At 57.1% G+C, this 27093-nt stretch overlaps 1 protein-coding gene across 2 annotated transcripts; it reads left to right on the top strand.

Annotated features, from left to right (window-relative positions):
- The first annotated feature begins 902 nt into the window (after positions 1-902).
- On the top strand, positions 903-26883 carry MARCHF2 (membrane associated ring-CH-type finger 2). Of its 2 annotated transcripts, XM_054396245.1 has the most exons (4): positions 903-1078; positions 7342-7537; positions 23776-23985; positions 26725-26883. In XM_054396245.1, the coding sequence occupies exons 1-4, from the start codon at positions 903-905 to the stop codon at positions 26881-26883; spliced, it is 741 nt and encodes a 246-aa protein (XP_054252220.1). The 2 variants fall into 2 exon arrangements, with proteins under 2 accessions (XP_054252220.1, XP_054252221.1); XM_054396246.1 differs by lacking the exon at positions 23776-23985.
- Positions 26884-27093: the final 210 nt, after the last annotated feature.

The following is a 27093-nucleotide window of genomic DNA, read 5'->3' as shown; positions in this document are numbered from 1 at the left end:
CCCTACTTCTTGCATTGGCTGCTGGTTCCTGGTGTTCCCTTTGCTGGGTGAAGTGCAGAGGTGCTGGGAGCTGGCCAGTGTGCTTCTGCTGTTTGCACCTGGCTGGTACAAAACTGATCACTGCTCTGAACTCTTGGAAGGGAAAGCAGCAGAACTGGGCAGCTGCCCATTCCGTGCAGCTCTGGGAGGCTTTGCAGGGCTTCTGGGTGGCTAATGCCAACACAGCCACTGTTGGGATGATCCCCATGGGATGTTTAAGGGAAGTGTGTGCATCTCTGTACAGAAAAAAAAGGATGGGAAATGAAAGAAGGGGCAGGAGGGAGCATGTGGGGGTCAATGGACAGGCTGTAGAGAGCTCAGAAAGCACCAGGTCACAGCTGGAGGAAGAGCCTCCCTGGACTGGTTGAAGAGCTGTGTTCAGGTGCAGCTTTGCAGCTTTACAGAGGTTTGAACCTGAGTTTTCAGGTGGCTCTGGCCAACACTGGGCCCGTGAGGCTTCTGATTGCCTTCCCCATCTCTGCCTAGGCCTGGTTGGCTTGAGAGGCTCCAGCAGGATCAAGGGTGGGTACCAGGGATTCTCCCTGGGAAAGGCACATTTGCAATTCTGACGCTAAATTATGTAAGTAGGACACTCGGAGCCTTAATTTTATGGTGAGGCAGCCGCACAAAGCCTATTAAAGGGGATAGAAGACTGGCAAAACTCGTGGCTGCTGGGGCCCTGGGGTGCTGCCCACCCGGGCAGGGCTGGAGGAGGGCGGCAGGGCTAGGGGTTGCGGGGGGTCGGGTCGGGTCCCACGCCCCGGGCGGGCAGCTCGGGGTCCTGGACTCTCACCACGGTGCCATTCCCACAGGTCTCAGTGCCACCGGTGCCGGTCCCCGGGGCAGAGGGGCCCGGAGCTGCCATGACGACCGGCGACTGCTGCCACCTGCCCGGCTCGCTGTGCGACTGCCCGGGCGGCACCGCCCTGGCCAAGGCGGTGGAGGAGGCGGAGCGGGGCCGGCCGCACTACGTCACGCAGGTCAGCACCAAGGACGGGCGGCTGCTCTCCACCGTCATCAAGGCGCTGGGAGCGCAGAGGTGAGGCTGCCTCGGGCGTTGGGCTGCCCGCAGCTGCCCCTTGCCGCCCTTTTCTCTCTTCTCTGGGTCTAGAGGTAGAGCAGACAACGAAGGCTGCGTTGTGGAGGAGTTCAGCAGGGAGCTGCTGCTGAGGGTGAGGTCTCCTTAGCCAGGTGCTGCCAGACGGCCCCAGCCCTGCCCTGGGCTGGTCCCCAGCAGGGTGGGCAGCAGGGGCAGGGAGGGGATTCTGCCCCTCTGCTGTGCTCTGCTCAGACCCCCCTGCAGTGCTGGGGCAGCTCTGGAGCCCTCAGCACAGCACAAACAGGGACCTGGTGGAGCAGGGCCAGAGGAGGCCACAGCAATGCTGGCAGGGCTGGAAGCCCTCTGCTGGGAGCCAGGCTGAGAGAGTTGGGCTTGGGCAGCCTGCAGAGGAGAAGGCTCCAGGGAGACCTTCTGGTGGCCTTGCAGTGCTTCAAGGGCTGAGCAGAAAGCTGGGGACAGACTTTGGAGCAAGGCCTGTTGGGACAGGACGAGGGAGGATGGTTTGGAACTGCAAGAGGGAGATTGAGAGTCGAGAGAAAGGAGAAATGTTTGACCCTGAGGGTCCTGAGAGCCTGACCCAGGCTGCCCAGAGAGGTGGGAGCTGTCCCATGCCTGGCACCATTGCAGGTCAGGTTGTTTGGGGCTGTGAGCAACCTGCTCTGGTTGGGGATGTCCCTGCTGGCTGCAGAGGGTTGGACAGGATGAGCTTTAGAGGTCCCTTCCCACCTAAACCATTCTTTGATTCTCAGGACTCTGCTCTCTCTCTGGGAGCTCACTCCAGCCACATGCTGGTGGGTTGAGTCTCCTGTGTTCATTAGAACCCTCCAGGCCTGCAGCCACTCCAGCATGAGACATCACAGGTGGCCTCCACCAAATTCTAGCTGAGCAGCAGTGAGGGTGGGACACCATGGCAGCAAGGGCAGTGCTGCTTTGTTCAGTTTTGGGCCCTTCACTCCCAGAAGGACATTGAGAGGCTGGAGCAGGTCCAGAGAAGAGCAACAAAGCTGGGGAAGGGTCTGGAGAACAGGGCTGGGGAGGAGCAGCTGAGGGAGCTGGGGGTGTTTGGTGTGGAGGATCCTGAGGGAGACCTCATTGCTCTCTCCAGCTCCCTGAGAGGAGGCTGCAGGGAGGTGGGGGTTGGGCTCTGCTCCCTAGGATCAGGTGATAGAAGGAGAGGAAATGGCCTGAAATTGTGCCAGGGGAGAGTTGGGTTGGAGATGAGGAAAAAATTCTTTGCTGCCAGAGTGGTCAGGGCTTGGCACAGGCTGCCCAGGGAGGTGGTGGAGTCCCCATCCCTGAAGGTGTTCCAGAACCCTGTGGCCATGGCACTTGGGGCCATGGTTTGGTGGCCATGGTGGGGTTGGGTTGGGGTTGGACTGGGTGATCTGGGAGGACTTTTCCAACCTAGCCATTTCTGTGATTCTGTGTTCATGGAGATGCTGAAGGGCTGCAGATGGAGCACAGCTCCTCCTTCAATGTGGTTGTAGAATAAAGGTGTGGTGTGGATTTGCTGCCCCAAGGAGAGGAGGATGGTTGTGTGGCAGGAGTTGGCAGTGCCCAGCTATGGCTAGAGAGGATGTGCGGCATCTTCACTTGCTCAGGCCCTTCCTGATGTGACTTCTTCTCATGTGCTTTGAGCTTTCAGAGCAAAGGGCATTTGGCAGTCTTGTTCAGCCCAGCCCATGGGACTGCTCAGGGTTTGTGCTCAGATCCTGGCTCACAGCTGCTATGTTTTCAGTGAATTGGGCCAAATGTTGTTGAGTGTCAGAGCAGGGACTGCAGGCATGGAGGAGGGGAGCAGGAGAGCTGGATGAGAACCCCGGCAGACAAGCACTGCTGCAGCTGGCAGACCTGGAGCAGGTCAAGAGAGGTGTGAGGGAGCTGAGCCTGCTGTCTGCCAGCAGTGAGGCTGGGTGGGAACTCCAGCTCCTTAAACTTGCAGAGGTGTGAAAGTTGGGTGGGAAACTGCCTGGGATTACAGGTTAAGAAAAACCACAGCAGGATTCCACTGGTGTGACCTGGGCTGCATTCAGAAGAGTGTGGCCAGCAGGTCAAGACAGGTTCTCCTCCCCCTCTACCCTGCCCTGGTGAGACCACATCTGGAGTCCAGTTCTGGGCTCCCCAGTTCAAGAGGGACAGGGAGATACTGGAGAGTGTCCAATGGAGGCTATTGGGATGCTGAAGGGACCAAAACATCTGTGTGATAGGGAAAGGCTGATACCTGGGGCTGCTCAGTCTAGAGAGGAGAAGGCTGAGAGGGGATCTGCTCAGTGTCTATAAATATCTGCAGGGTGGATGTTGTTAAGGGGCCAGGCTGGGCCAGGCTCTGTTCAGTGGTGCCCTGTGACAGGACAAGGAACAATGGGTACAAGCTGGAGCCCAGGAGGTTCCACCTCAACATGAGGAGAAACTTCTTTGGTGTGAGGGTACTGGAGCCCTGGAGCAGGCTGCCCAGAGAGGTTGTGGAGTCTCCTTCTCTGGAGACTTTCCAGACCCACCTGGATGTGTTCCTGTGTGAGCTGCCCTGGGTGACCCTGCTCTGGCAGGGGGTTGGACTGGGTGATCTCTGGAAGTCCCTTCCAACCCCACCACTCTATGGTTCTGTGTCTTCATGAGACTCCAGTTCCTTCTGTTTGGTCGAGATGGGTTTGATGTCACCACACTCAGCAAAGTGAAGCCAGCAGCAGTGTCACTGTGTGGGAGGTTGTAGTGGTGACACAGTCATAGAATCACAGAATTGCTTAGGCTGGAAAAGTCTTCTCAGGTCATCCAGTCCAACCACCATTTCCTCAGGTGCCGTGGCCACAAACCAGCCAGATGTCTGCAGGGTGCTGGGAAGCTGTGTCTGAGGGTGTGTGGGTGGGAGTCTGGCAGCCCCCTCACCCTCTGCACAGGAAGGAAGGAAAATGGAGCCTGATAAGAAGGTTGTTTTCTTGCAATGTCAGCAAATTTTTTCCTCCTGGACTGTTTGTTGGTGGCCAAGGTTATGTGAATGCTCTGGAAATACGAAACTTCTCAGACAAGAAGAGAAGGGATGAGAGCTTACAGATGCTTGTCTTGGGAAATCACAGATGGATGGCAGCAGGGGAGGCTTTTCTGGTCAGACCCTGTCACTGTGGCTGCAGTTTTGTTGCTCCCATACAGCACTAGCTTTAGTGGCAGTGAAGGTTGCAGGGACACCAAAGAATTCTGAGTAGAAGGCAGTTCTGGAGGACATCTGCTCCAGGCTCCCTTTCAGGGCAAGGATAACTTCCAAGATGGATCAGACTGCTCAGAGCCTTGTCCAAAGTAGTTTTCAGTATCTCTGAGGATGGAGTTTCCATCACCTCTCCAGACTCCTGTGGCAGGGATTGTCCATCAGAGAATGTTAGAGGTTGGAAGGGATCTCTGGAGAGCAGGGGCACCCAGAGCAGGTCACACAGGAACACATCCAGGTGGGTCTGGAAAGTCTCCAGAGAAGGAGATTCCACAACCTCTCTGGGCAGCCTGCTCCAGAGCTCTGCCACCCTCACACCAAAGAGGTTTCTCCTCATGCTGAGGTGGAACCTCCTGGGTTCCAGCTTGTACCCATTGCTCCTTGTCCTGTCACTGGGCACCACTGAACAGAGCCTGGCACCTTTGTCTGAACGCCCACCCCTCATATATTTATACATTCATCAGATGTCCTCTCAGCCTCCTCCAGACTTAGGAGTCCTCTGAATAAAAGGCAAAAGATGAGTAGAGGACAAGGGGCAGTGGCTCAGCAGGGCTGTTTGGTGTAGGTCACTGCTTCAGAGCCCTCATTGAAAAGTCCAATTAGAGTGAAACCTGCTCAAGGATGGGTTGGAGGTGGTAGAGCTCTCCTGTGGTGCACCAGGAGAGGTCTTTTCCCTCTCCTGCAGTGAGCTGATGTGCACCTTCTTCCTGGCTCTTCTCTTCCCTTCCTGTCCCACCAGTGTTTTCCTCCAGCAGTTCCTTGCTCTGCTTCTGTGTCCTCCTCTGACTTTCTGTGCTGTCTGCTTGTGCAGGCTGATGGGAGCAGCACTGCTTGAAGGTTGCAGGTTGCTTGTCCTGACTGTGGAGCTGCAATCCCACAGACTGCCCTTGCAGTCAGGCAGTGTTGCAGTGGAGGTGAGGTCAGCTCAGCAGCATGGGGAAGGTGGTAGCTGGTGTAGTCACCTGGGTTTCAAGAGGACATGCAGCTGGAAATAAAGTTGCTCCTTGCTCACCTTCCTTCCCACCCCCACATCTGCACAGCTCTGGATGTGGGAGCAGTTGTGAATGGCTCCTTAGAAGGTAGGAAGGAAAGGAGATGTTAGTGAGGGGCCCAGGGAGGGTGGCCCTGCACTAGGCCCCTGCTGTCCAGCATTTTAGTCCTAAGTGATCTTGGTGAATGGAGAACACTGAGAGCTGAACTGAGCTGCCAGGTACAGTGAACTTTGGTGCCCAGGGCCACTGGAAGTCTCCCAGGCAGCCCAGAACATCCTCATTGTGGGGCTGGCAGATGTGGCACTGGGCTGCTGGGAAATGTGCACCTTTGTGTGCCAGCTGGGATGCCCTGGCATCTCCAGTGTCTCTGGAAGCCTGAGCCTAGGGACCTGAATGTTACTGGCAGTGGCTGCAGGCTGAACTAATGGCTGCAGCCTGGGGTGCAGGGATGCAGGTGAAGGACAAGAGCCCAGGGCTCACAGAGGTCTCTGGGGGGTTGGGGGCAGGAGGTGCTGGGCTTGTGGCAGGTACCTGCAGCAGTGATCAGAATCATAGAAGCATGGAATGGTCCAGGCTGGAGGAGACCTTAGAGAGCATCCAACCCCCTGCCATGGGCAGGGACACCTCCCACCAGCCCAGCTTGCTCAAGGCCTCATCCAGCCTGGCCTTGAACACCTCCAGGGAGGGGGCAGCCACAGCCTCCCTGGGCAACCTGTGCCAGTCTCTCCCCAGCCTCACTCTAAAGAATCTTTTCTTCTTTGTTTTAGTCTAAAGCATGACTGCACGGGCTGGGACTCTTCTGCTGGTGGAGGTCTGTTGATCTGGGGTGGTGGAAAACACTGTCCTCTACAGCACAAGGAGAAGGGGATAGTAAACAGGAAAAGCAAACAAGAGGCTTCAAGTGGAAAGGTTCTTCGTGCAGCTAGAGAAGGTCCTTGGCACAGGAGGACACTGAATGCTCTGAGCTGGCCTAGGCTCAGAGAAAAGACTTTAGGCTGTGGTGGGAATTTGTCACAGGGATGTGGGCTGACAGACCTGAGCTAATGGTTGTTGGAGCAGCAGCACTAATAGTCCACAGTCAGTGGCATCAGTCAGAGGTGTGAGGGACCAGCTTGGGAGCAGGTGGGGGGTTTAGGTGCCATCAGCAGTGCAGCCTCTGTGGGAAGGCTACAAGGACCTCTGGAGGTATTTGATGCTTCCCTTGATAAGCTTCTCTGGTTCTGTGAGCTCCCAGGAGAGTAGATCTTGAGCATGGGCAAAGAGATTTGAAACTTATAGCCAAGGAGGAGGTGAGAAGTGGTTGTTGAAGCACCAGGGCCAGCTGAAGGAATGGTCTCTGTGTGGTGGGGTGCAGCTGGGGTGCTGAGGGAGGTTCTGCACTGTGATGGGCAGAGGGTTTGTGTGCTGAGAACTTTGTCTGGATGAGCAGGGGATTGGAACTGCATGACCTTAAAGGTCCCTTCCAACCCATTCCATGAAGCTGTTTTATGTTGTGCTCTCAGGGAGCTGAGCTGCAGGGCCAGCCTGGCTGTGTCTGGATGCTGGTGTGCCTTGCAGGCACTGCTGAGTGCAGGCTACAGAGCAGAGGTGGGGTGAGAGCAGGTGGCCACAGGGTAATAGAGCTCTGGTTGCAAGCCCCTTGAGTGGCTCCAGGCAGTGTGGATCATCTTGGCCTTGCTTTGGCCTTCTGGGTTTGCATCAGCACTTTGGGGCTGGTGCCAGCCTCTGCCTGCTGTGAGTAGAGCTGGAGCCTGTGGGACGTGCTGGCTGAGGTCCCTTCTGTGGCCAGCTGAGCTGTGACAAGTGCTGTGGCACTTGTCAACTTGCCTCCCAGATTGTTCTGACCTCAGATGTCCTGGGCACCTCCCTGCTGCCCTGGGACTGGTTCCTTGCCCTGCTGTGGAGAGCTGCAGGGCTCCTGGCAGGCTCTGCCTTGTGCTGCCTGCTCCTCAGGTGCCATTGTGGGGCCTGGTGGGGCCAGAGGCTGATGTTGATGTGGCCAAGGAGTTGTGGCTGCTCTGACAGTGACTTCCTTCTGTTTGTCTGCCCCTCAGTGATGGTCCCATCTGCAGAATCTGTCACGAAGGTGGAGGTGGGGAGGGTCTGCTCTCCCCCTGCGACTGCACAGGAACCTTGGGCACCGTGCACAAGAGCTGCCTGGAAAAATGGTTGTCCTCCTCCAACACAAGTTACTGTGAGCTCTGCCACACAGAATTTGTTGTAGAGAGAAGACCAAGACCTTTGACAGAGGTACCTCTTTCTTCCTGCCTCACTTCTGTTTCCTTGCCATTTGAGAGCCAGGTCCTGATGTGCTCTGCTGTCCTTCTTCTGGGTCTCTGCTACTCCTCACAGCACTCACAAGCAGCACTTTGGTCAGAGGGCTCAAGCCTCTATCAGAGCAAGGGATGGAGCTGCAAAAATGCAGGAGCCAACTCTCAGAGTCACAGAATGCTGCAGGTTGGAAGGGACCCTCAAAGGGCATCTTGCCCACTTCCCTTCCAACCAGAGCAGGCTGCTCAGGGTCACAGCAAGGCTGATCTTGAATGTCTCCAGGGATGGAGCCTCAGCCACCTCCCTGGGCAACCTGCTCCAGTTTCTCCCCACCCTCACTCTGCAGAACCTCCTCCTGATATCCTGCCTAAATCTGCCCTGCTCCAGTTCCTAATCATTGTTCCTCGTCCTATCCCCACAGCCCCTTCTGAGCAGTCCCTCCCCAGCCTGCCTGCAGGTCTCCTGCAGATACTGAAATGCAGCTCTAAGGTCTCCCTGCAGCCTTCTCTTCTCCAGGCTGAACAGCCCCAACTGTCCTAACCTGTCCTCATAGCAGAGGTTCTCCAGGCCTCTGATCATCTTGGTGACCTCCCCTGGGCCCCAAGTCAAAGGAGAAAGTAGGACATGGCTCAGCCAAACCCTTCTGTTCCTCTTTACATTGATCATAGTGGGACCAGGTCCCAGCTGGGTTCATCAACCTCTCAGTGCTGGGAGGTCCAGTCCAGGGTCTGGCTGGTGGGTTGGTTTGGGAGGTTTCTTCCTCACAAGGCTCTCTTCATTCCCCTGCTCAGGCAGTCTGCTGTGCTTGTGTTTCAGCCTCCCTTTGGCCCCCAAAGTCTGTAGCAGCTGTCTGTAGGGAAGCCCTTTAAGTGTGGGGAAAAAGGGCAGCTTGGACCAGGCCATCTCTTGATCTCAGAATTCAAGTGCACATCCCCAAAGAGGAGTAAATAGATCAGTGAGGTACAGTTCCAAAGCTGCAGAAGAGAATTCCACCTGAGTGTGAGTTGTGCTGGCAGGGGAGCAGGTGGTGCTGGCAGGAGGGCCATTAGGGTCCTGCAGCCCTTGGTGCCCACCCCACATTCAGATGCCATTTACTGCCTATCAGACTGTGGGCAGACTCCTCCCTGTGGCAGCCTGCTGCAGGGGTGGTCTGGGCTGTTCATCTCTGTCAGTGACATGGGCAGTGGCATCCAGTGCACCCTCAGCAGGTTGGCTGATGATACTAAGCTCTGTGGTACTCTGGACTCACCTGAGGGCAGGGATCCATCCAGAAGGGTCTTGACAGGCTTGGGAAGTGGCCAGTGCCAGCTGCATGAGGTTCAAAAAGTCACAGGGCAAGGTCCTGCAGCTGGGTCAACCCCAGGCACCAATCCAGGCTGGGTACAGACTGGGGCTGAAGAAAGAGCCTTGGGGGTGTTGGGTGCTGAGAGCTCCCCAGGAGCCAGCAGTGCCCTCCAGGAGCCCTCAGGCAGCTGTGTGCTGGGCTGCAGCCAGAGGAGTGTGGGCAGCAGAGCAGGAGAGGGGATTCTGCCCCTTGGCTCTGCACTGCTGAGACCTCACCTCCAATCCTGCCTCCAGGTCTGGTGTCCCCAGCAGGAGAAGGACACAGAGCTGCTGGAGAGAGTCCAGAGAAGGCCACAAAAATGATCCAAGGGCTGGAGCAGCTCTGCTGTGAGCACAGGCTGAGGGAGCTCGGGGTGTGCAGCCTGGAGAAGAGAAGACTTTGCCTTCCCTTCCCACCTCTCTCTGGAAGGGTCACCTGCCCCCTCTTCCCTTCAGGGCCCAGCTCACCTCCCCACACTGCCATCTCCTCTGGCTGCCCAGTGAGCCTTGGAGGGGAGAAGAGCCCCTGCCAGGGGAAGCATCTCAGGCTTGGCCTTGCAGAATTAAATCTCAGCTGTAGGATTGCCTCACCTGACTGTCACTGACCTGACAGCCTGCAGAGCTAAGCCAAACCCTGTGCTGAGCAAAGCTGTTGGGAAGTGAGCTCTGCATCAGTGCTGCTCTGTGTCCCTCAGTGCTGCTCTGTGTCCCTCAGTACTCCTTAGTCTTTTCTCCTGGCACTTTTCTCCTACCTCAAATGGCTTTGACCCAGATCTCAGGTGGCTGTTTCAGAGGCTGGAACCATCTGCTGTTACACATCTGGAAGCTGTAGCTTGGCTTTGGAACACACTGCAGGCCAGCCCAGTGCCAGTGAGCTTGCTGGGGCTTGTGCTGGCCAGATGTGGAGTGCAGGTCTCAGATGTTTTAGCTTGAGGCACTGAGGTGTTGATGGCCAGCAGCAAACATCTGGAAGTGTGCTTAGCCCTCACTCCCAGAGGTTGTAGCAGCTCATAACAAGGACAGGTCTGGAAAACTGCACTCTTGACTGAAAGCTCCAAAGGCAGAGTGTATTGGGGGGGACTTCTCTGACATTGACACCTGTGGCTCCAGCAGGCAGGAGGAGCTTGCTGGGACAGTGACATGGAAGACCTCTGTGCCCTCTTGTCTGTGCTCCACAGTGGGTGTGAGCAGCCTGGGACAATCAAATTTCAGTTCCTGCTGAAATCTGTGAAGAGCTCCCCCAGAGCTGGAGCCTCTGCAGGTGTGGGGACCAAACAGCAGCCTAGGAGCACTGAGGGGTGGTGATGGCCAGCATTTAGTGAGCCTCAAAGGCAAGGGAAGCACCACAGTGCTTTCAGAGAGCACTCAAGCCATTACTGATGGCTGTCCAGGCCCTGGGAGGATCATTGTTGCTTACTGTTGATGCTTAAGAGCTGTGTGAGCACAGCAAGGAGTGAGGTCTGCCAGGGGCACAGCTGGGTAAGGGCCCTCAGTGCCTGGGCAGCTTGGAGGTCAGTGAGCTCTGATGAAAGGTCACCAACTGGCTCGTGGGAGTGGGGTGCAGTCACCTTCACCAGCCAGCAGCAGAGCAGTCCCCAGCCTGCAGTTCAGCAGCAGGCAGCTTTTGCCCTGGCCTGAGGAGCAGCCTGGAGCCTGGTTTAAGAAATGCCATGGTAGCAGCTTGAGCTTGTCCTTGCTCACTGAGCAGGGTGTGCTGTGCCTGAGGCATGAGAGTGACTCACCCCAAGGAGGACACTGAGGAGCTGGAGCAGGTCCAGAGAAGGGCAACAAAGCTGGGGAAGGGTCTGGGGAACAGGGCTGGAGGGGAGCAGCTGAGGGAGCTGGGGGTGTTTGGTGTGGAGAAGAGGAGGCTGAGGGGAGACCTCATTGCTCTCTACAGCTCCCTGGAAAGAGGCTGGATCAAGAGATACAACAAGAGGAAACAGCCTCAAGTTACACCAGGGGAGGTTTAGGTTGGGCATGAGGAAGAATTTCTTCCTTACAAAGGTTATCAAGGCCTGGCCCAGGCTGCCCAGGCAGTGGTGGGGTCCCTGTCCCTGGAGAGACAGAAGAGCCATGGAGATGTGGTGCTGAGGGCCATGGTTCAGTGCTGGGTTAATGTCTGGACTTGATGATCTTAAAGATCTCTTCCAAGCAAAACTGTTGGAGGTTCAGTGTGTGCTGGGCCTGCTGCAGTGGGGTTCAGCTGAGGGCATGCACTCTGTGCTGCCCCTCGCTCCTGGAGGGCTCTGCTTCACCTGCCTGGAAAGCTCACCTGGGTTTGTTCTCCTGCTTCCACCACACTGTAAAACACTCTGATCCCTGCTTCGAATGTGGGAAGAACATCCTGGAATGTCCTCATTTTCCCTGGGAGGTGTTGCAAACCCTCTGAGCCTCTGCAGCACCACAGGCTGTGCCTGTCAGCAGCAGGGACCAGGACTCTGCTTCCCCACGTGGGGCTTGCTTGGGCTTCTGGGGCCCTTTGGGGCCAGCTGACAGAACTTGGCAAAGCCTTTCTGAGAGAGCTGGTGGTGCTTTGGCAGCTTGCTGGCACTGTCCATCAATGCCCTGTGTCTGATTCTGGTGCAGCCTGGGCTGCAGCTCCTCACCAGATGCTTTAGGGAAGTGTCATCCCCAGGCTGCGCAGCAGCTTCTGAGAAGAAGGTCAGGGAGAGAGGCTGCTTAGTCATTGGAAATGACACAGTTCCCTCAGTGCTTATCTGAGAGCTTCTCTGCTCCTCTGGGGTGGGGAGGGTGGGGAAGCTCTCAGGGAGTGATGCCTGGCTGGGAGTGGAGCTGCTCAGTGGCTTGGGTTCAGATCTGCTGGCCAGGTGACAGGGAGAAGTCAAACCAGAAATTGGTGAGCAGAGGAGGATGGATGGGATGGAGACTGGGCAGGATGCAGGAGCATTCTTCATATCATCAGAGAATCCTTTGGGTTGGAAAAGCCCTTTCAGATCAGCCAGCCCAACCATTCTCCAACTGCCAAGGCTGGGGCTGAACCATGGCCCTCAGCACCACATCTCTGCAGCTTTGAAACACCTCCAGGGGTGGGGATTCAACCTCCCTGGAGACTCTGTTCTGCTCTTTGAGAACCCTTTCAGTGAAGAAGTTTCTTCTAATGTCCAACCTAAGCCTTCCCTGAGGAACCTGAGGCCATTTTGTCTTGCCCCATCACTGTTCCTAGAGAGCAGAGCCCAACCCCCACCTGGCTCCAGCCTCCTCTCAGGGAGCTGTAGAGAGCAATGAGGTCTCCCTCAGCCTCTTCTTCTCCAGACTCAACACCCCCAGCTCCCTCAGCTGCTCCTTCCCAGCCCTGTTCTCCAGACCTCTCCCTGCCTTTGTTGCCTTTCTCTGGACCTGCTCCAGCCTCTCAATGTCCTTCTTGGAGTGAGAGCACAAAACTGAGCCCAGGACTCTGGGAGTGGTGTGGATGGAGTGATCTGGCCCAGGCTGTCCAGGCATCCCAGCTGTCCTCTGCTCCTCCTCTTCTACATGGCCACCATGGGGCTCACAAGAGAATTAGGTGACACTGCCTGCTGATGCTTTTCCTCACAGGAGAGAGAGCACCTGGCTCTGGCTGCTTGCTCTGCTCTGTCCTGCCTTGCCAGCCTGGGGAGACTTGGGAGCTGGGCATAGTAGCTGCAGTGGGCACTGGGCAGCACTCTGGGCACTGGGCAGCAGGCTCTCTTGTCACAGGTCCCAGTGACCCCTGTGGGAGTCGGCCATCAGCCCTGTGAAAACCAGCTCTGTGTGTCTGAAGAGCCTTGGGAGGGTGAGAGGCTGAGAGCTGACTCTGGCCTAGCCCCAGCACTGTGGGGAAGCTGCAGAAAGTTCTTGGAAGTCAGGAAATGGCACAACCCAAATGGCCTCAGCTTTTACTTCAGTCCTCTTGTCTGTCTGCATCACAGCATGGCCCTTGCATGGGCACAGGCTGTGTTTGCCAGGGTGGGAGATGTCTGCTGGCTTTGTCCTGCAAACCCAGCTGAGTGCAGAGGTTGACACTTCAGAAGGGAGAGACTCCCCCTCCAGGAAGACCTGGATAGGCTGCAGGAGGGGGCTAGCAACAACCTTATGAAGTTCAGTGGAGTCTTGCACCTGGGATACATCACCCAGGAGTACTCAGCCTAGGAAAGTACTCCCTGTGGAAAGGGACCCCCTGTGGGGCTCTTGGTGGACAGGAAGCTCAGCATGAGTGAGCTGCAGGGGCAAAGGAAGCCAACAGGATGCTGAGCTGCATCCCCAGCAGAGCTGAAGTCATTGTCCCTCTCTGCTCAGCACTGCTCAGCCCATGCCTGGAGCACTGCCTGCAGGTTTGGTCCCTGCTGTACAAAAGAGATACAGACAGGCTGGAAGGTGTCCAGGGAAGGGCCAGGAGCATGGTCAGAGGCCTGGCAGCCCTGCAGGTGAGGAAAGGCTGAGAGCTGAGGTTGTTCAGCCTGGAGGAGAGAAGGCTCAGGGGAGACCTTCTCACCATGGCCCAGGACATGAAGGGTGGAGACTCCCTGTGTGCAAGGAGTGCCAGGAGAAGACAAGGGGGGATGGGGACAAGGAACTGCTGGGGAGATTCCCATGGGACTGCAGAGGAAAATGTTTCCCCATGAGCACAGCTGGGCACTGGAATCATCTGCCAAGGGAAGTGGAGGATTCCCTACCCTGGGCAGTTTAAGCCTCAGCCTGGCAGGGTGCTGGGGCAGCTCCTTGCAGCTGTACTGACACCTGGAGAGGCTGCACCAGATGATCCCTGGGGTCCCTTCCAAGCTGGCACCCTGAGATTCCCTCATTTCTCTGGGATTCCCTCATTTCTCTGGGATTCTCACTGCTGGGACATCTGAATGCTTTGCAAACAGGAACTCAGTTTTGCAGCCTCCTCTAGGGAGGGAGGGCAGCAGCCTTGTTCAGCAGGGACTGAAGAGCATTGCTGAGCAGCTCTCTGGGGTTGTGCTGTCCTTGAGCAGCCTCTGCTTCATGTGTGGGCAGTGTGAAAACAGCAGCAGGACTGCTGCCAGCCTGCCTGAGCTCTGCCCTGGGAGCAGAGCACTCAGCTGAGCCTGGAGCAGCTCTGGCAGACACAGGCTGGAGATCTCCTACAGTTCAGCCTAGTTCAGTTATTTTTGAACTAAGAAGCTGGTTGCAAGCTGAAAAAAAAAAAAGCCCACAAAAGGCTTTTGGTAACTGCTTGGCTGTGAGATGGAGCTGAGCACATCAGGGGCACCTGTTCTGCTCCTGCAGGTGAAGCTGGACAGTAGAGCTGCAGCCCCAGGTGGGGCCATAGCCAGGGCTGTGAGCTGCCTGTGCTGGGGCAGCACAGAGTGGCCTCTGCTTGGCTCTCTGAAATGGCCTCCAGCACAAGAGGGTTGTGGAGTGAGGCTCTCAAGCGAGGAGAATGAGGTGGCCAAGCCCTGCGGGAGGGCTTGTTTGCCAGCACCTGGTGTTCCTACCCCAGTGCTGGTTCAGTGTGCAGCCAGAGCTGTGCAGGGGAGGCAGCTGAAGCCAGCAGGCTCTGGCCAGCCTGGCTGCTGTGGTCAGACAGTGCAGAGCTGCTGTGCTACCTTCAGCAGCAGACATGCAGGGGAGATGTTCACCCCAGGAGCTGCAGTGCACTCAGGTCTGGGGTCCAATCATGGTAGGCACAGGGAATGCAGCCAGTGCCCAGCACTCATCTTCAGGAGACATCTGGGTCTGCTGCCCAGAGCAGCACAGCCTTTGGGGGTGAAGCATCACCTGAGGCTGGAGAGCTGCCTCTGGTCACACAGATCTCTAAGCAGGGTTGGGTTGGTTTGCCCTCAGTTTTACATCTGAAATTTGCCTCAGCCAAACTTTGTCCTTTAAAGTCCTGTAGTGCATGGAGGGATGGAAATCCTTTGTGTGATCAGTTCATTCCTTCCTCCTTAGAAACAGCATCACAGAATCACTAGGGTTGGAAAAGTCCCTCAGGAGCACCTGGCTCTACCAGGGCCACTGCTGCACCTTGAGCAGCCTAAGGCAGTGTTGTGGTTTAACCCCACCCAGTCTCTCTCTCCCTCCTCCCTGGTGGGATGGGAGAGAGAATCACAAGAGCACAAGTGAGGAAAGTCCTGGGTTGAGATGAGGACTCTTGAACAGGTGCCCCAAAAGCTCTGCACAAGAGAAGCAAACCAAGGAGCTCATCCCCACTGCAGGCAGCTGCTCAGCTAGTCCCAGGAGAGCCAGGCTGCAGCACCCATAATGGTGACTTGGGAGCAGAAACCCCAGCACTCAGATGTCCCCCACTGTGTTCTTCCCCAGCCCTCTGTGCTGAGCAGTAAGTGGTATGGTCTGGGATGTCCCTTTGGTCACCTGGGGTCAGCTGTGTCTCTTCCCAGCCCCTTGTGCAGCCTGCTCATGGCATGGGGAGCAGGGCAGCCCTTGGCTCAGCAATAAGGAACCAGCCCTGTGAGATCAGCACTGCTGCCAGCACAGCCCCAACCAGTGCCAGCTGCTGTGGAGAGCATTAACCTTACCCCAGCCAGACCCAGCACAGTTAGGATAGGGCAGGTTGTCTGGAGATGTCTTTTCTGGCTCTAGGAGGCCAAGTGCCCACAGTGAGGTGGGAGCACAGCTCAGTCCCTCCTTGTGACCTGAGCCCACTCCTGGTCCTTTGCCCTCTGTGCTCTCCCAGGTTCCCAGCACAAGGATTTCCTCCTCACAGCTCCCTGTTTCCATGGCCACGTCCTGAGAGCTTTGCCTGGGCTCTGCCCCTCGCATTTCTCTTCTTCATTCATTGACCTCTTGCCAGTGGTTTAACTTTCAGCTGTTGTTCATTTTGCTCCCCTCTAAATGACCTTGAGAGAAACCCCACATCTGCCCCCAGTGCCCCCCATTTCAGGCCATCTGCCCATGCTGTGGTCAGCTTTGATTTCCATCTCCTTGGCCTGGCACAATGCTGGCACCAGGCAGTTGGCACCCTGGGTCTGTGCCAGGCCGTGGGGGTCTGTGTGTGGAAGTGTCCTGGGCTGGCAGCTCCAGCAGGCACTGGAGCAGCAGTTGCTTAATTCCAGCAAAAGGTCAGGCTGTGGGGAAGAGGAAGGAGATACTTTTGTCCAGGCAGGGTGTGAATCCCAGGGGTTACAGAACTCGGCTGGGAGTGGGCACAGATTCCTGGTGCTGAGGCCAAGGCAGTGGCTGTGCTCTCCCAGGCTGTGGAGAGCATCTCCTGGCAGGGACAGCTGATGGGTGAGGGCATGGTAAGGGCATGATGTGGGCATGGTGCTCCTCTGAGCACTCAGGGCCTCTGCTACAGCAAAGCTCAGCTGAGACAGCTCCCTCCTTCCAGAGAAGTTTCTCTGCTGCATCACTTTGCTCACCCCCTGCATTCCCACATTCCCTTACGAGTCCCCATGTGTCCTTATGAGCAGGTTCCATGGTGGAACCACAGCAAAATGTCACTGCCCTGTCTTCAGCTGGCACTGTCCTGCACTCTATGTGTGCTGAGGTGCTGTGAAGTCCCTGCCTGGCCCTGTGCCTCTGCAGCCCAGCTCTTTCCAGGGCCGTTCTGCACTGCAGGAGGCTGCCAGACTTTCGTAAACAGATTCACAGAGGGCATGGGGTGGGAAAGGACCCTCCAAGGGCATCTTGTGCACCCCCCTGCAGGCAGCAGGGACAGCTCCAGCCAGAGCAGGCTGCAGAGGGACACAGTAAGTCTGATCTTGAAAGTCTACAGGGATGGAGCCTCAACCATCTCCCTGGGCAACCTGTTCCAGCCTCTCCCCACCCTCACTCTGCAGAACTTCCTCCTGATGTCCAACCTAACTCTGCCCTGCTCCAGTTCCAAACCATTGTTCCTGGTCCTATCCCCACAGCCCCTTCTGAACAGTCCCTCCCCAGCCTGCCTGCAGGCCCTCTGCAGATATTGAAATGCAGCTCTGAGGTCTCCCTGCAGCCTTCTCTTCTCCAGGCTGAACAGCCCCAACTCTCCCAGCCTGTCCCCACAGCAGAGCTGCTCCAGCCCTCTGCCATCTTCATATTGCTGGCCTCCTCTGGACCCTCTCCATTATGTCCATGTCCTTCCTGTGTTGTGGTCCCCAGAGCTGGACACAGCACTGCAGGTGCTTCTGCCCCACCTGCACCCCCAAATCCTTCTCTGCAGGGCTGCTCTCAGTCTCATCACCACCAGCCTGGACTGATATTGAGGGTTGCCCAGAGCCAGGTGCAGGACCTTGCACTTAGCCTTGTTGAACCTCATGAGGTTCTCTTGAACACTCTTGTCCAGTCTGTCCAGGTCCCTCTGGATGGTTCCCATCCCTCACAGCACTCAGCTTGGTGTCATCTCCAGACTTGCTGAGGATGCCTCAGTCTCTGTCTGTAGCACTGATGGAGATACTGAACAAGTCCCACTCTGCTCCCTCCCTCTTCCCTGGTGTTGCTTTCCCCCATTTTGAAGGAAAGAGCTTCTCTTTTTGCTGGCTGCCAACACTTTTGGTTCACTGCAGGTGGATATTTTATAAAGGTCAGTGGATTTTTCATGTCTTCTGAGGAAGGTTTGACTTCCAAACACAGCTGCTGCCTGCCACAAAGCCTGCTTGGGCTCCTCTGGGATATTTGCTTTGCTGTTTGGGTCACACTGCAGTATGGGAGTCCTCCCATGGCCCTGCCATGTGCAGTCCCTTGGCAGCATCTCAGCAGCCTCCTGCACCTCTGTAGCTGGGGGAGGTGCTGCTGTCTGCACAGGAGCACAGTGAGGGCTGCAGGCAGCAGCAGTGAAGTTTTGCCTCGGGGCAGCACCCCGGGCAGCCCTGCCTGCAGTTCAGGGAACTGAGCTGTGACGTGACCTGTCCCCACCCTTCCTCCAGCCTTATCTTCCTCACAGGCAGACCATTTGCTTTGCCTTCCTTGAACCCTGCTGAGTTCCCTGCAGTGTTCTCTGCCTTGGCTCTGCTCCTCTGCCCCCTTCCCCAGCTCATCTCTCTCCTTTCTCTGTGTGTGCTGCTAAAAGGAGCAGGACCATCCTCTGGGGCTGCCCATGGAGCTTGCAGGGAGGTTTTGGTGGATACCCAGAGAAGGAAGGTGATGGTTCATCTGCTGAAGCTGCATTGCTTTGATTCAGCAGGGCAGGGACAGAGCTTCTTGTGCTGCTGGGAGTCAAGGTGATGTTTTCTTTGTGGTTTATGTAGCCAGGTGCCAGGTTGGCAGTGAAGGGGAAGTGCCTGAGCAGCTCCCAGATAGCTGTTTGGTGGACAGTAAGGACAGGAAATGTTTGTTAGCATCTGGCTCTGCTGTTGATGCTGTGGCTGTGAAGCACATGGGGACAGGGGCTGGCAGCTCACAGCCACACACAGGGGGCAAGGGAAGGTGAGCTGCAAGTGTCAGTGAAAGCCTCCTCTGAACCACCCAGAAAGACTGCAAGGTGCTGAGCATTGCTGCCACCATCCCTCAACACCCATTCCCCATGGTCCCAAGTAGCAGAATGCAGCCCAGCTCCAGGGGGTGTGGAGCAGCAGCTGCTGGGGTGGCCTCTCTGGATGCTCTGTTATGCTTTGAGCTCAGCCCTTGGCTTCCAGAGGAGCTGCTGATATCCTGCTGCTTTTTTCTGCATGGCCTCCTCCTGCCTTCTGTACCCTGGGGCTCACCCTGGCTCCATGGCCCTTCAACACCCAGAGCTCAGATGCTCAGCATCCCACAACCCTGCCCTGGGTCCAAGGAATGAGCTTCCTTCCACAGCCCTGCTGATCCCCAGGGAAGGAACACCTGGGACAGAAGTGTGGCTGTACCTGGAAGCTCTTTTGACAAGTTTGATTTCCCTACATGAGGCAGTTTGAAGGCCCAGCTTGCCAGGATGCTGGGCCAGCTCATTTAAACTGTTCTTACCCTCAGGGCTGGACTGGATGGTCCTTGAGGTCCCTTCCAGCCTGGTATCCTGTGAGCCTATGAACCTTCTTGCTGCACAAGCAGAGAGGTTGTCTCCAGCAGGGTGCTCTGGGAGCCAGCTCACAACCAAAGCTCTCTGCACTCCTTTCCCTTTGGCCTCAGACACGACTGCAGCATGCAGGCAGTTGGGTTTGGACTTGGCCTGGGGGCAGCCCAGGCTGTGCTTTGTTGCTTCTCCATCTTTGCTTGACAGCTTTGCCTTGCTCCACCTGCCTGAGCAGGCCTGGGGCTGTCTGCAGGGTTTGTTTTCAGCCCCTGTGTGCTGAGGTGCTGCTGTGGCAGAGCCCTGGGGGTGCTCCGTTGTGCTCCCTTTGCACTGTGTCAGTGCTCTCTGGCAAGGCAAATCCACTGCTCCAAGAGGAAATCCCTTTGCTTCCTGTCTTTATGTGCTTGGCTCCCATCTTAGGGAGGAAGAAGGAGTTTCAGAGGTCACAGGGAATATAAATAGCCCCAAATGCAGCCCAATACCTATCTGCTTCCAGTCCCAGAGGTCAAAGTGACCCAAGCTGTCCCCTCACAGGGGTTGTGCTGCTCTGCTGGGGTGGTTCAGCAGCCACCCCAGCCCTGTGCTGGTTGTGGGGGGTCAGCCAGGCAGGGCTGGGGGGTTTGTGCTGGCTGCAGGAACAGTTTTGCTGTGTCCATGCCTTGCTGTCCACCCTGAGCTTCCTCCCAGGGTTGCTCAGGACTGTTTGTGGTCCTTATCTTCCCCACACAGCTCCTCACCTCTAATCTCCTCTGCAGGGCCACACAAGGGGTGACTTGCAGGTCTGCCTCTTTCTCCCAGCTCCTCCTGTCCAGAGCACAGCTGTGACTGCTCTGAAAGTCTCTGCTGGCTGGCTGGGTATCAAGTTGTGTTCAGGATGGCTTCACAGAATCACCCAGGTTGGAAGGGACCTCCAAGATCATCAAGTCCAACTGCTCAGCCAACCCTAACTAATCAACCAGACCCTGGCACTGTGCCTCATCCAGTCCCTTCTTAAACACCTCCAGGGACATCATCCCCACCCCCACCCTGGGCAGCCCATCCCAAGGGCAATCTCTCTTGCTGTGAAGAGCTTCTGAGATCAGCCTAAACCTCCCCTGCACAGCTTGGGACTGTGTCCTCTTGTTCTGGTGCTGCTTGCCTGGGAGAAGAGACCAAACCCCTCCTGGCTACAACCTCCCTGCAGGGAGTTGTAGAGAGCAATGAGGTCTGCCCTGAGCCTCCTCTTCTCCAGGCTGAACACCCCCAGCTCCCTCAGCCTCTCCTCACAGGGCTGTGCTCCAGACCCCTCCCCAGCTTTGCGCTCCAGACCCCTCCCCAGCCTTGTTGCCTTTCTCTGGACACGTTCAAGCAACTCAACATCTTTCTTGAACTGAGGACCCTAAAACTGGATACAGTACTCAAGGTGTGGCCTAACCAGTGCTGAAATGCTTCTAACTGGTCCTCTGTGCTGCAGGAGGAGATCTGTTTGCAAATCTGTCTCCAGATCTGCCTTCTCCCTCTCTGTCCCCTCTAGCCTCATTCGTTCTTCCTCTTTGGGTCCCTCGGGTGCCTCAGGTCACACCTCTAAAATCCCTTCCTTGTATCCTCCCAGCTGAATGTCCTGCCCAGGCTTTTGTCTGTGGCTGCAGCATCCCCTCCTCTGTCCTGGCGAGCTCAGTGTCCCATCTCAGGTGTCTGCAGAGCATCCTGCTGCCATGGCTCTGACCACCTCTGCCACGCTGCTGGTCCTTGCCTGGAGTTCACAGAATCACAGAATGGTTTGGGTTGGAAGGGACCTTCAAAGCTCATCCAGTCAGCAGGGACATCCTCCACCAGATCAGGTTGCCCACAGCCCTGTCCAGCCTCACCTTGAATATCCCCAGGGATGGAGCCTCAATCACCACCCTGAGCAACCTGTCCCAGTGTTCCACCACCCTCATAGTCAAGAACTTCTTCCTGATAGCCAACCTCAGTCTGCTCTGCTCTAATTTGAAGCTGTTGCCTCTGGTCCTGTCCCTGCAGGCCTTTGGGAACAGTCTCTCTCCATCCTTCCTGTAGGCCCCCTTCAAGTACTGGAAGGCTCCTATTAGGTCCTTGCCACCTCCTCTTCCCCTGCCCAGATTTGCCACCTCCCCTTCCTCCTTCCCATTCCAACACAAGTTTTCACCACTCCTCAGCCTGCCCTCACCCCTCTGCCCTGTCTCTCTGCACACCTCTCACACAGTTAGTTCTGCACCAACATGTCTGGGTCAACCCTTCCTGCTTGTCCTTCTGGCCAGTCATGCCCTCAGCTTACCTGGGCTCTGTTTTGACTGGTGTGGCCTCATTCATTTCTTGCATAGATGCCCCCACCCTTCCTGCACTGCTGTTTGCACTGTGTCTGAAGGAGCTTTCTGCACAGTTCTGGTGGTTCCCTTTTCCTTCTGCCTGTTCACAAGTGAGACCCTTCTCCCAGGCTGGCTGTGGGACATCTCTGGGCAGAGGACACCCTGCCCAGTGGAGATATGGAGACAGACTGAGAGAGTTGGGGTTGTTCAGTCTGCAGAAGAGAAGGCTCCAAGGAGATCTTACTGAAGGGAGCTACAAGAAAGCTGGGGAGGGACTTTTGAGGGTGTCAGGGAGTGATAGGACTGGGGGGGATGAAGCAAAACTGAAGTGGGAAGATTCAGATTGGATGTTAGGAAGAAATTCTTCCCCATGAGGGTGGTGAGACACTGGCACAGGTTGCCCAGGGAGGTGGTGGAAGCCTCATCCCTGGAGGTTTTTAAGGCCAGGCTGGAGGTGGCTCTGGGCAACCTGCTCTGGTGTGAGATGTCCCTGCCCATGGCAAGGGGTTGGAACTGGATGATCCTTGAGGTCTCTTCCAACCCTGATAATTCTGTGATTCTCTATTCCCTTCCCTGCCCTGGCTGTGCCTTTTTTTTACTTTATTCTCCAATTTTATATTATTTTGATTAAAAAAATAATTAATCCTAACCAAGAGCAGGATCCTGGTTCAGGGAAGAAGGAAGGAGCCAGCAGCCCAGCGTGCAGAACTCCCAGTCAAGATGAGCCGGGCATTGGTAGGAGCCACAGCTGGCTGCTTGTCTAAAAAAGGAAAGGGAAGGCTGAAAATAGCAGAATCCCAGGAAAAGTGGAACAATTGCTGCTGTCCAAGTCAAGCATCTGAAATGAGCCCAGGCTGGAAGCAGGCTGGGACTGCCACAAGTGGTGAATGCTTTGAGATGCTGTTGAGGGCCAGCTGCTGCAGGAGGGAAGGGCCTGCAAAGCCTCCTGCTGAGCCAGAGCAAGGTGCAGAGCATCCAGCTGCTGCATCTCTTACTGCCTGGGAAGCAGCAAGGCAAAGCTGGAAATGGGAACACACCAGGATGGGCTCTCTGCTGGTCCTGGCAGCTCTCTTCTGCCTGCAGTGTGGTGGCCAGCAGATGCCACCAGCAATGGGCAAAGGCCTCTGAGGTTTGGCATTCTTGGAGGGGTGGTTTTCAGCAGCTGTGTCTGCAGCTCATCCCATCATGGCCCCACTGGGGTTGGGGAGCAGGGAGTGGGGGAGCTGAGCTCAGTGCCCCTCCTCACCTGACACTGCCGCTTTCTCCTGGGGCACAGCAGAGGTTTTTCCTGGAGAAAGCAGCAGCTGCGGGTAGAGGTTGTTGGTCCAGGGGTTTGTGTTGCCTTGCCCTGCTGGGCCCAGCCCAAGGCTGTGCCCCCTTGGCCTGCTTTGTCTGCTGGGCTCAGAGCTCTCTGCTGCTTCCTCACTTGCTTCTTTTGCTTTTCTTTGGGGTGTTTTCCCCTCCAGCCCTGGTTGCTCAGCTGCTGGAGGGCTGTGCCCATCTCAGTGACACCCTGGGGATGTGGCTGTTTGTGTCCCCTGGGTGTGCCCAGCTGGGTGCTGGGCTCCCCGGTGAGCAGCACTGCTGCAGCTTGCTGAGGCCCTGGGGACAATGCCAGACCCCTGGGGGCACTCCTTATGAAGAGCTGGCTGCACAGTCTCTCAGGTGGGCCTGGGCACTCAGATCTGGTGTAAAGCAGGAGTCAAACTCCAGAGTGCCAGGGGACTGCATTTGGAACAGCTGCCGTTAGACTTGGCCTGGCCACAGACCCCCAGTGTCCCTACCCCAGCTGCAGGGTCCTGGCTGTGTTGCCACTGAAGCCCCTCCCAATCCCTGTCAGGTCTTTACTAAGCCAGGCTTGACTGAACTGAGCTCTTCCTGTTTGCTGCCTGCTGCCTGCTCCTCACTGCTCCAGCCAGCAGCCCAGGCAGCTCCTGTGGTTCCTGCACACATCTTCAGTTGTGTCTGATAGGTTCACAGATGTACAGAGTGGGTTGGGTTGGAAGGGACCTTCAAGACCATCCAGTTCCAAGCCCCTGCCATGGGCAGGGACACCGCCCACCAGCCCAGCTTGCTCAAGGCCTCATCCAGCCTGGCCTTGAACACCTCCAGGGAGGGGACAGCCACAGCCTCCCTGGGCAACCTGTGCCAGTCTCTCCCCACCCTCACTCTCAACAATTTCTCCTCATCTCCACTCTCAGTCTCCCCTCTCCCAGCTCAAAGCCATTGTCACTCATCCTGGCACTCCCAGCCCTTGTCAAGAGTCCCTCCCCTGCTTTCACCTCTCCCCTGCCCACGCTGGTTACAGGCACGCTGGCCACTCCCTGGCTCTGCTTTCTGGGAAGGGTTTTGTCAGCTGAGTGCTGCAGGGCATCTGTGAGTGCTTCCTGCACAGCAGCCACACTGTGTGCCCAGTGTGCCCTCTGTGCACAGTGTGCCCTGCATTTCCTGTGTGCCCTGTGTGCATTGTGTGCATTGGGTGCCCTGTGAGCCCTGGGTGCCCCACGTGCCCTGTGAGCCCTGTGTCCCATGTGTGCCCTGTGTGCCCCACGTGCCCTGTGTGCCCCATGTGCCCTGTGAGCCCTGGGTGCCCTGTGTGCCCCACGTGCCCTGTGTGCCCTGTGTGCCCCATGTGCCCTGCCTGCCCTGTATCCCCTGTGTGCCCTCTGTGCCCCCTGTGCCCCCGGTGAGTGCCCTCTCTGTGCCTTCCCCGGCAGTGGCTGAAGGACCCGGGGCCGCGCAGCGAGAAGCGGACCCTGTTCTGCGACATGGTTTGCTTCCTCTTCATCACTCCCTTGGCTGCCATTTCGGGCTGGCTCTGCCTGCGGGGGGCGCAGGACCACCTGCAGTTCAACAGCCGGCTGGAGGCCATCGGCCTCATCGCCCTCACCATTGCACTTTTCACCATCTACGTCCTCTGGACGCTGGTAAGTGCCAGGCTGCTGCCAGCACCTCCTGCCCGGGCAGAGGGCAGCTGGGAGGGCAGTGCCCCTCTCCTGCCTCCCCCCTGGGCTCTTTTTCTTCAACATCCATTTAATTATCTTCAAGTGGAGCTGCTGAGGATGAGAAATCACTTCCTGACCAGCTGCCTGCCAGGCTGAGCTGGGAGCCCTGCTCCTCAGGCTGGCATGTGCCCGGGCACCAGCGTGGCTGAGCCAGGGCGGGGAGGCCCAACCCAGCTGTGCTGCCTGTTCCTGTTTGAGATGAAACACAAACCTGGGTGGTTTCAGGGGAAACATTTGGCCCCTAAACAATCTGCCACCATCTGCTGCCCTGCTTTAGTGGGTCTTGGGGGTCTCTGTAGCCCATGACTAAATCAACTCCTCCCAGTGTCTGGAAGGTGGCATTGGCACAGGGCAGGGGTGCAAAGAGCACTGGCCCTGGAGAGGCCTCTGGCTTCTCCCTCTCCTTGGGGTTTTGGACCTTAGCCCTGAGCCAAGGCTGGGTCAGCAGCCTGCCCTGCCAGGACTGGAGACACTAGGGGCTAGTGGGAAGCTGCACCTGGCACTGTCTGGGTGCTGCACTGATCCGTGCTGGGAAAGAGCTTCCTGCAGGTTCCTCACTTGGCACCTTTTTGGGCATGCTGCACCAGGCAGCCAGGAGCTTGCAGCGTGGGGCAGGTCCAGAAGAGCAGGAAAGCAAAGGTGGCTGAGGTGTGAGTGGTCCCAGCTGAAAGCCCTGGGAAGCAGTGGGGTCCAGAGGAGCAGTGGGGCCCAGAGGAGCAGTGGGGCCCAGAGGAGCAGTGGGGCCCAGAAGAGCAGTGGGGCTGAGGAGCAGTGGGGCTGGGGAGCCACTCCCTGCCCTGCCACTCCCAGAGCCCTGAGGGCTCCCCAGCCCTGCTCACTGTGGGGGCTCCCAGGCCAGGGCCTTCCCTCTGGTTCCCATTCCTTTCTTTCCTGGTCTGTTTCCAGGAGGATTTCTGGGCTGGAATCTCCATTTGGTCTCTGCTCTTCAGTGCCCTGTGTGTGCTCACACCTTGTGGATGCTTTCCCAGCTGCATGCTGGAGGGGGAGGAGTGCCATTGCTGGAGGGGGGGCATAGTGGGACCCCAAAAGCTTGTGAAATGCCTCAGCCCATTCCCTGCCATGCTCTGATCCCAGAGATCAGCTTTCCCTGGAGTTAGGACACTCCAGAGTCAGGTGCCAGGGGAGCTGGTGCCACAGCCTTTGCTCTGGGAGTACCTGCAGTGGAAGCCCCTGGTTGATACCACAGCCCAAACATGGGAGCTGGGGAGGAAATTCTGCATAAGTTCATTTCTGTGGAAAGCCCCAAGATAAAATTGAGGAAGTGCTTCTGTCCTCCCTGTCCCAGGACTGCTCCAGAGGAGCTGGAAATCTGCAGGAAATGAGAAAATGTTGGGGGTTTTACTGTGAAATACCAAATCCTGGCTAAAATGGGCTCCAGTCCTGCTATGCTCACATTCCCCTGGGCAGAGGAGGACCTTAAGTGAAGGGCCTGGGTTCACAGTTACCGTCCTCAGCTGCAATTCTTCCTTACCTGCTGCCAGCAGGGCTGGTGGGTGGCTGGGTGGTGATAGCTGCAATCGGTGTGAGGATTGCACGAGAGGGCTGTGGCCAAGGCTGCAGCTCCTTCCTGTGGAGCAGCTTTCTTGGAGGTTTGCACCATCAGCTCCCCATTCACAGGCTGCCTCTGAAGGCTGCAAGATGCCTCTGCTGCTGCTTCATCAGCAAACAGCTTCATTCCCACAGCTGTCCCTCAGCAACAGGAAGAGGGGAGGGAATTACCGCAAAGCCATGGCAGGGCTCCATTTCTCACAGCAGATGGCTGAGACCCATTCAAAGGAGGGATGCTGGCTTTGCCCTCTCAGATGCCCTTCCTGGTGCTCCTGGCTTGCCAGGTAAACATTTCCTGTGCTTGATGAGAGGCTGACAGCAATTCAGGATTGAATTGTCTTACAGTTTCTAGGAAAATAAATAGGAGGGGAAATATCTGCAGCTTCTGTTCCTCCCTCAAGAAATCCTAGAGGAGTTGAATTTCAGAGCTAAAGAACCAGCAGGAGCTGAGAGAAGGTCTCTGGTGGTGCTGATGCTCAGGACAGGGCACAGCAAGGAGCCAGCCCGCTGGGGAAGCCCGGCTCGGAGCGCCCCCTCCAGGGCTACTCTGGAACTGCAGGGATAGCTCCTGCCTTGGGCCAGGCTGCTTCAGGTCCCCTCCAGCTTTTGCATCCTCTCTCCCTTCCATCCTCTCCCAGGACCCAGCTTTGTCAGGAGAACTACACCCTACCGCTGTCCTGTTGCAGGCAAGGGAGAGGAGGCTTTTGCAAAGGGCAGAGGAGATCCACCAGGATCTGTGAGGTGGCAGGAGGCTGGCCCAGCTGAGAAGCCCTCATTGTGCCCAGGCAAGCTGTAGTGCATGGCTCTGGCAAAGGGGGTCAGGTTGTGGTTCCTCCTAGCCTAGCACCCAAACCCAGACTGAGCAAACTCTGTCCTGGTGCCAGAGGGCCCCTTTGGCTGTGCCTGCTCAGCCTGGTGTCTCCAGGAGTTCACTGGTTCCTTGGCACATGTCCCTTGGCCAGGGCTGCTGGTGGATTGAGCAGGACTCTGCCAAGAGCATGCAGAAGGGGTGGCTGCACCTCACGCCCCTCTGTGGGCTGCAGCAGGGGGATGGCAGCTCGGTAACCTCCCTGCTGCCTTGCCCCTTGCCAGGTGTCGTTCCGCTACCACTGCCAGCTGTACTCCGAGTGGCGCAGGACCAACCAGAAGGTGCGGCTGATGCTCCCGGCGTCGCGGAGCCCCCACCCCGTGCCCCACTCCCTCCTCTCTGCCAAGCTCATGAAGAAGGCTGCAGATGAAACCAGCGTCTGAGCCGCCCCGCGGGCACCGCACCCCACGGGCACCGCACCCCGCGGTCACCGCACCCCGCGGCTGCCGGGCCCAGGGCAGCCCCCGGCGCGGGCACAGCCACGAGGGCCGAGTGCCCCCCACGCACGCAGGGAACGCGGCAGCTGTGGGGGCGCTGGGGAGGAACCACCCCCCGAGGGGACTTTGTGCTCAGCACCTCCTTTGTGCCATGGC

Source organism: Indicator indicator, chromosome 36 (genome assembly GCF_027791375.1).
Source record: "Indicator indicator isolate 239-I01 chromosome 36, UM_Iind_1.1, whole genome shotgun sequence".
Lineage (NCBI taxonomy): Eukaryota > Metazoa > Chordata > Aves > Piciformes > Indicatoridae > Indicator > Indicator indicator.
This window is presented reverse-complemented; position numbering and strand designations above follow the sequence as displayed.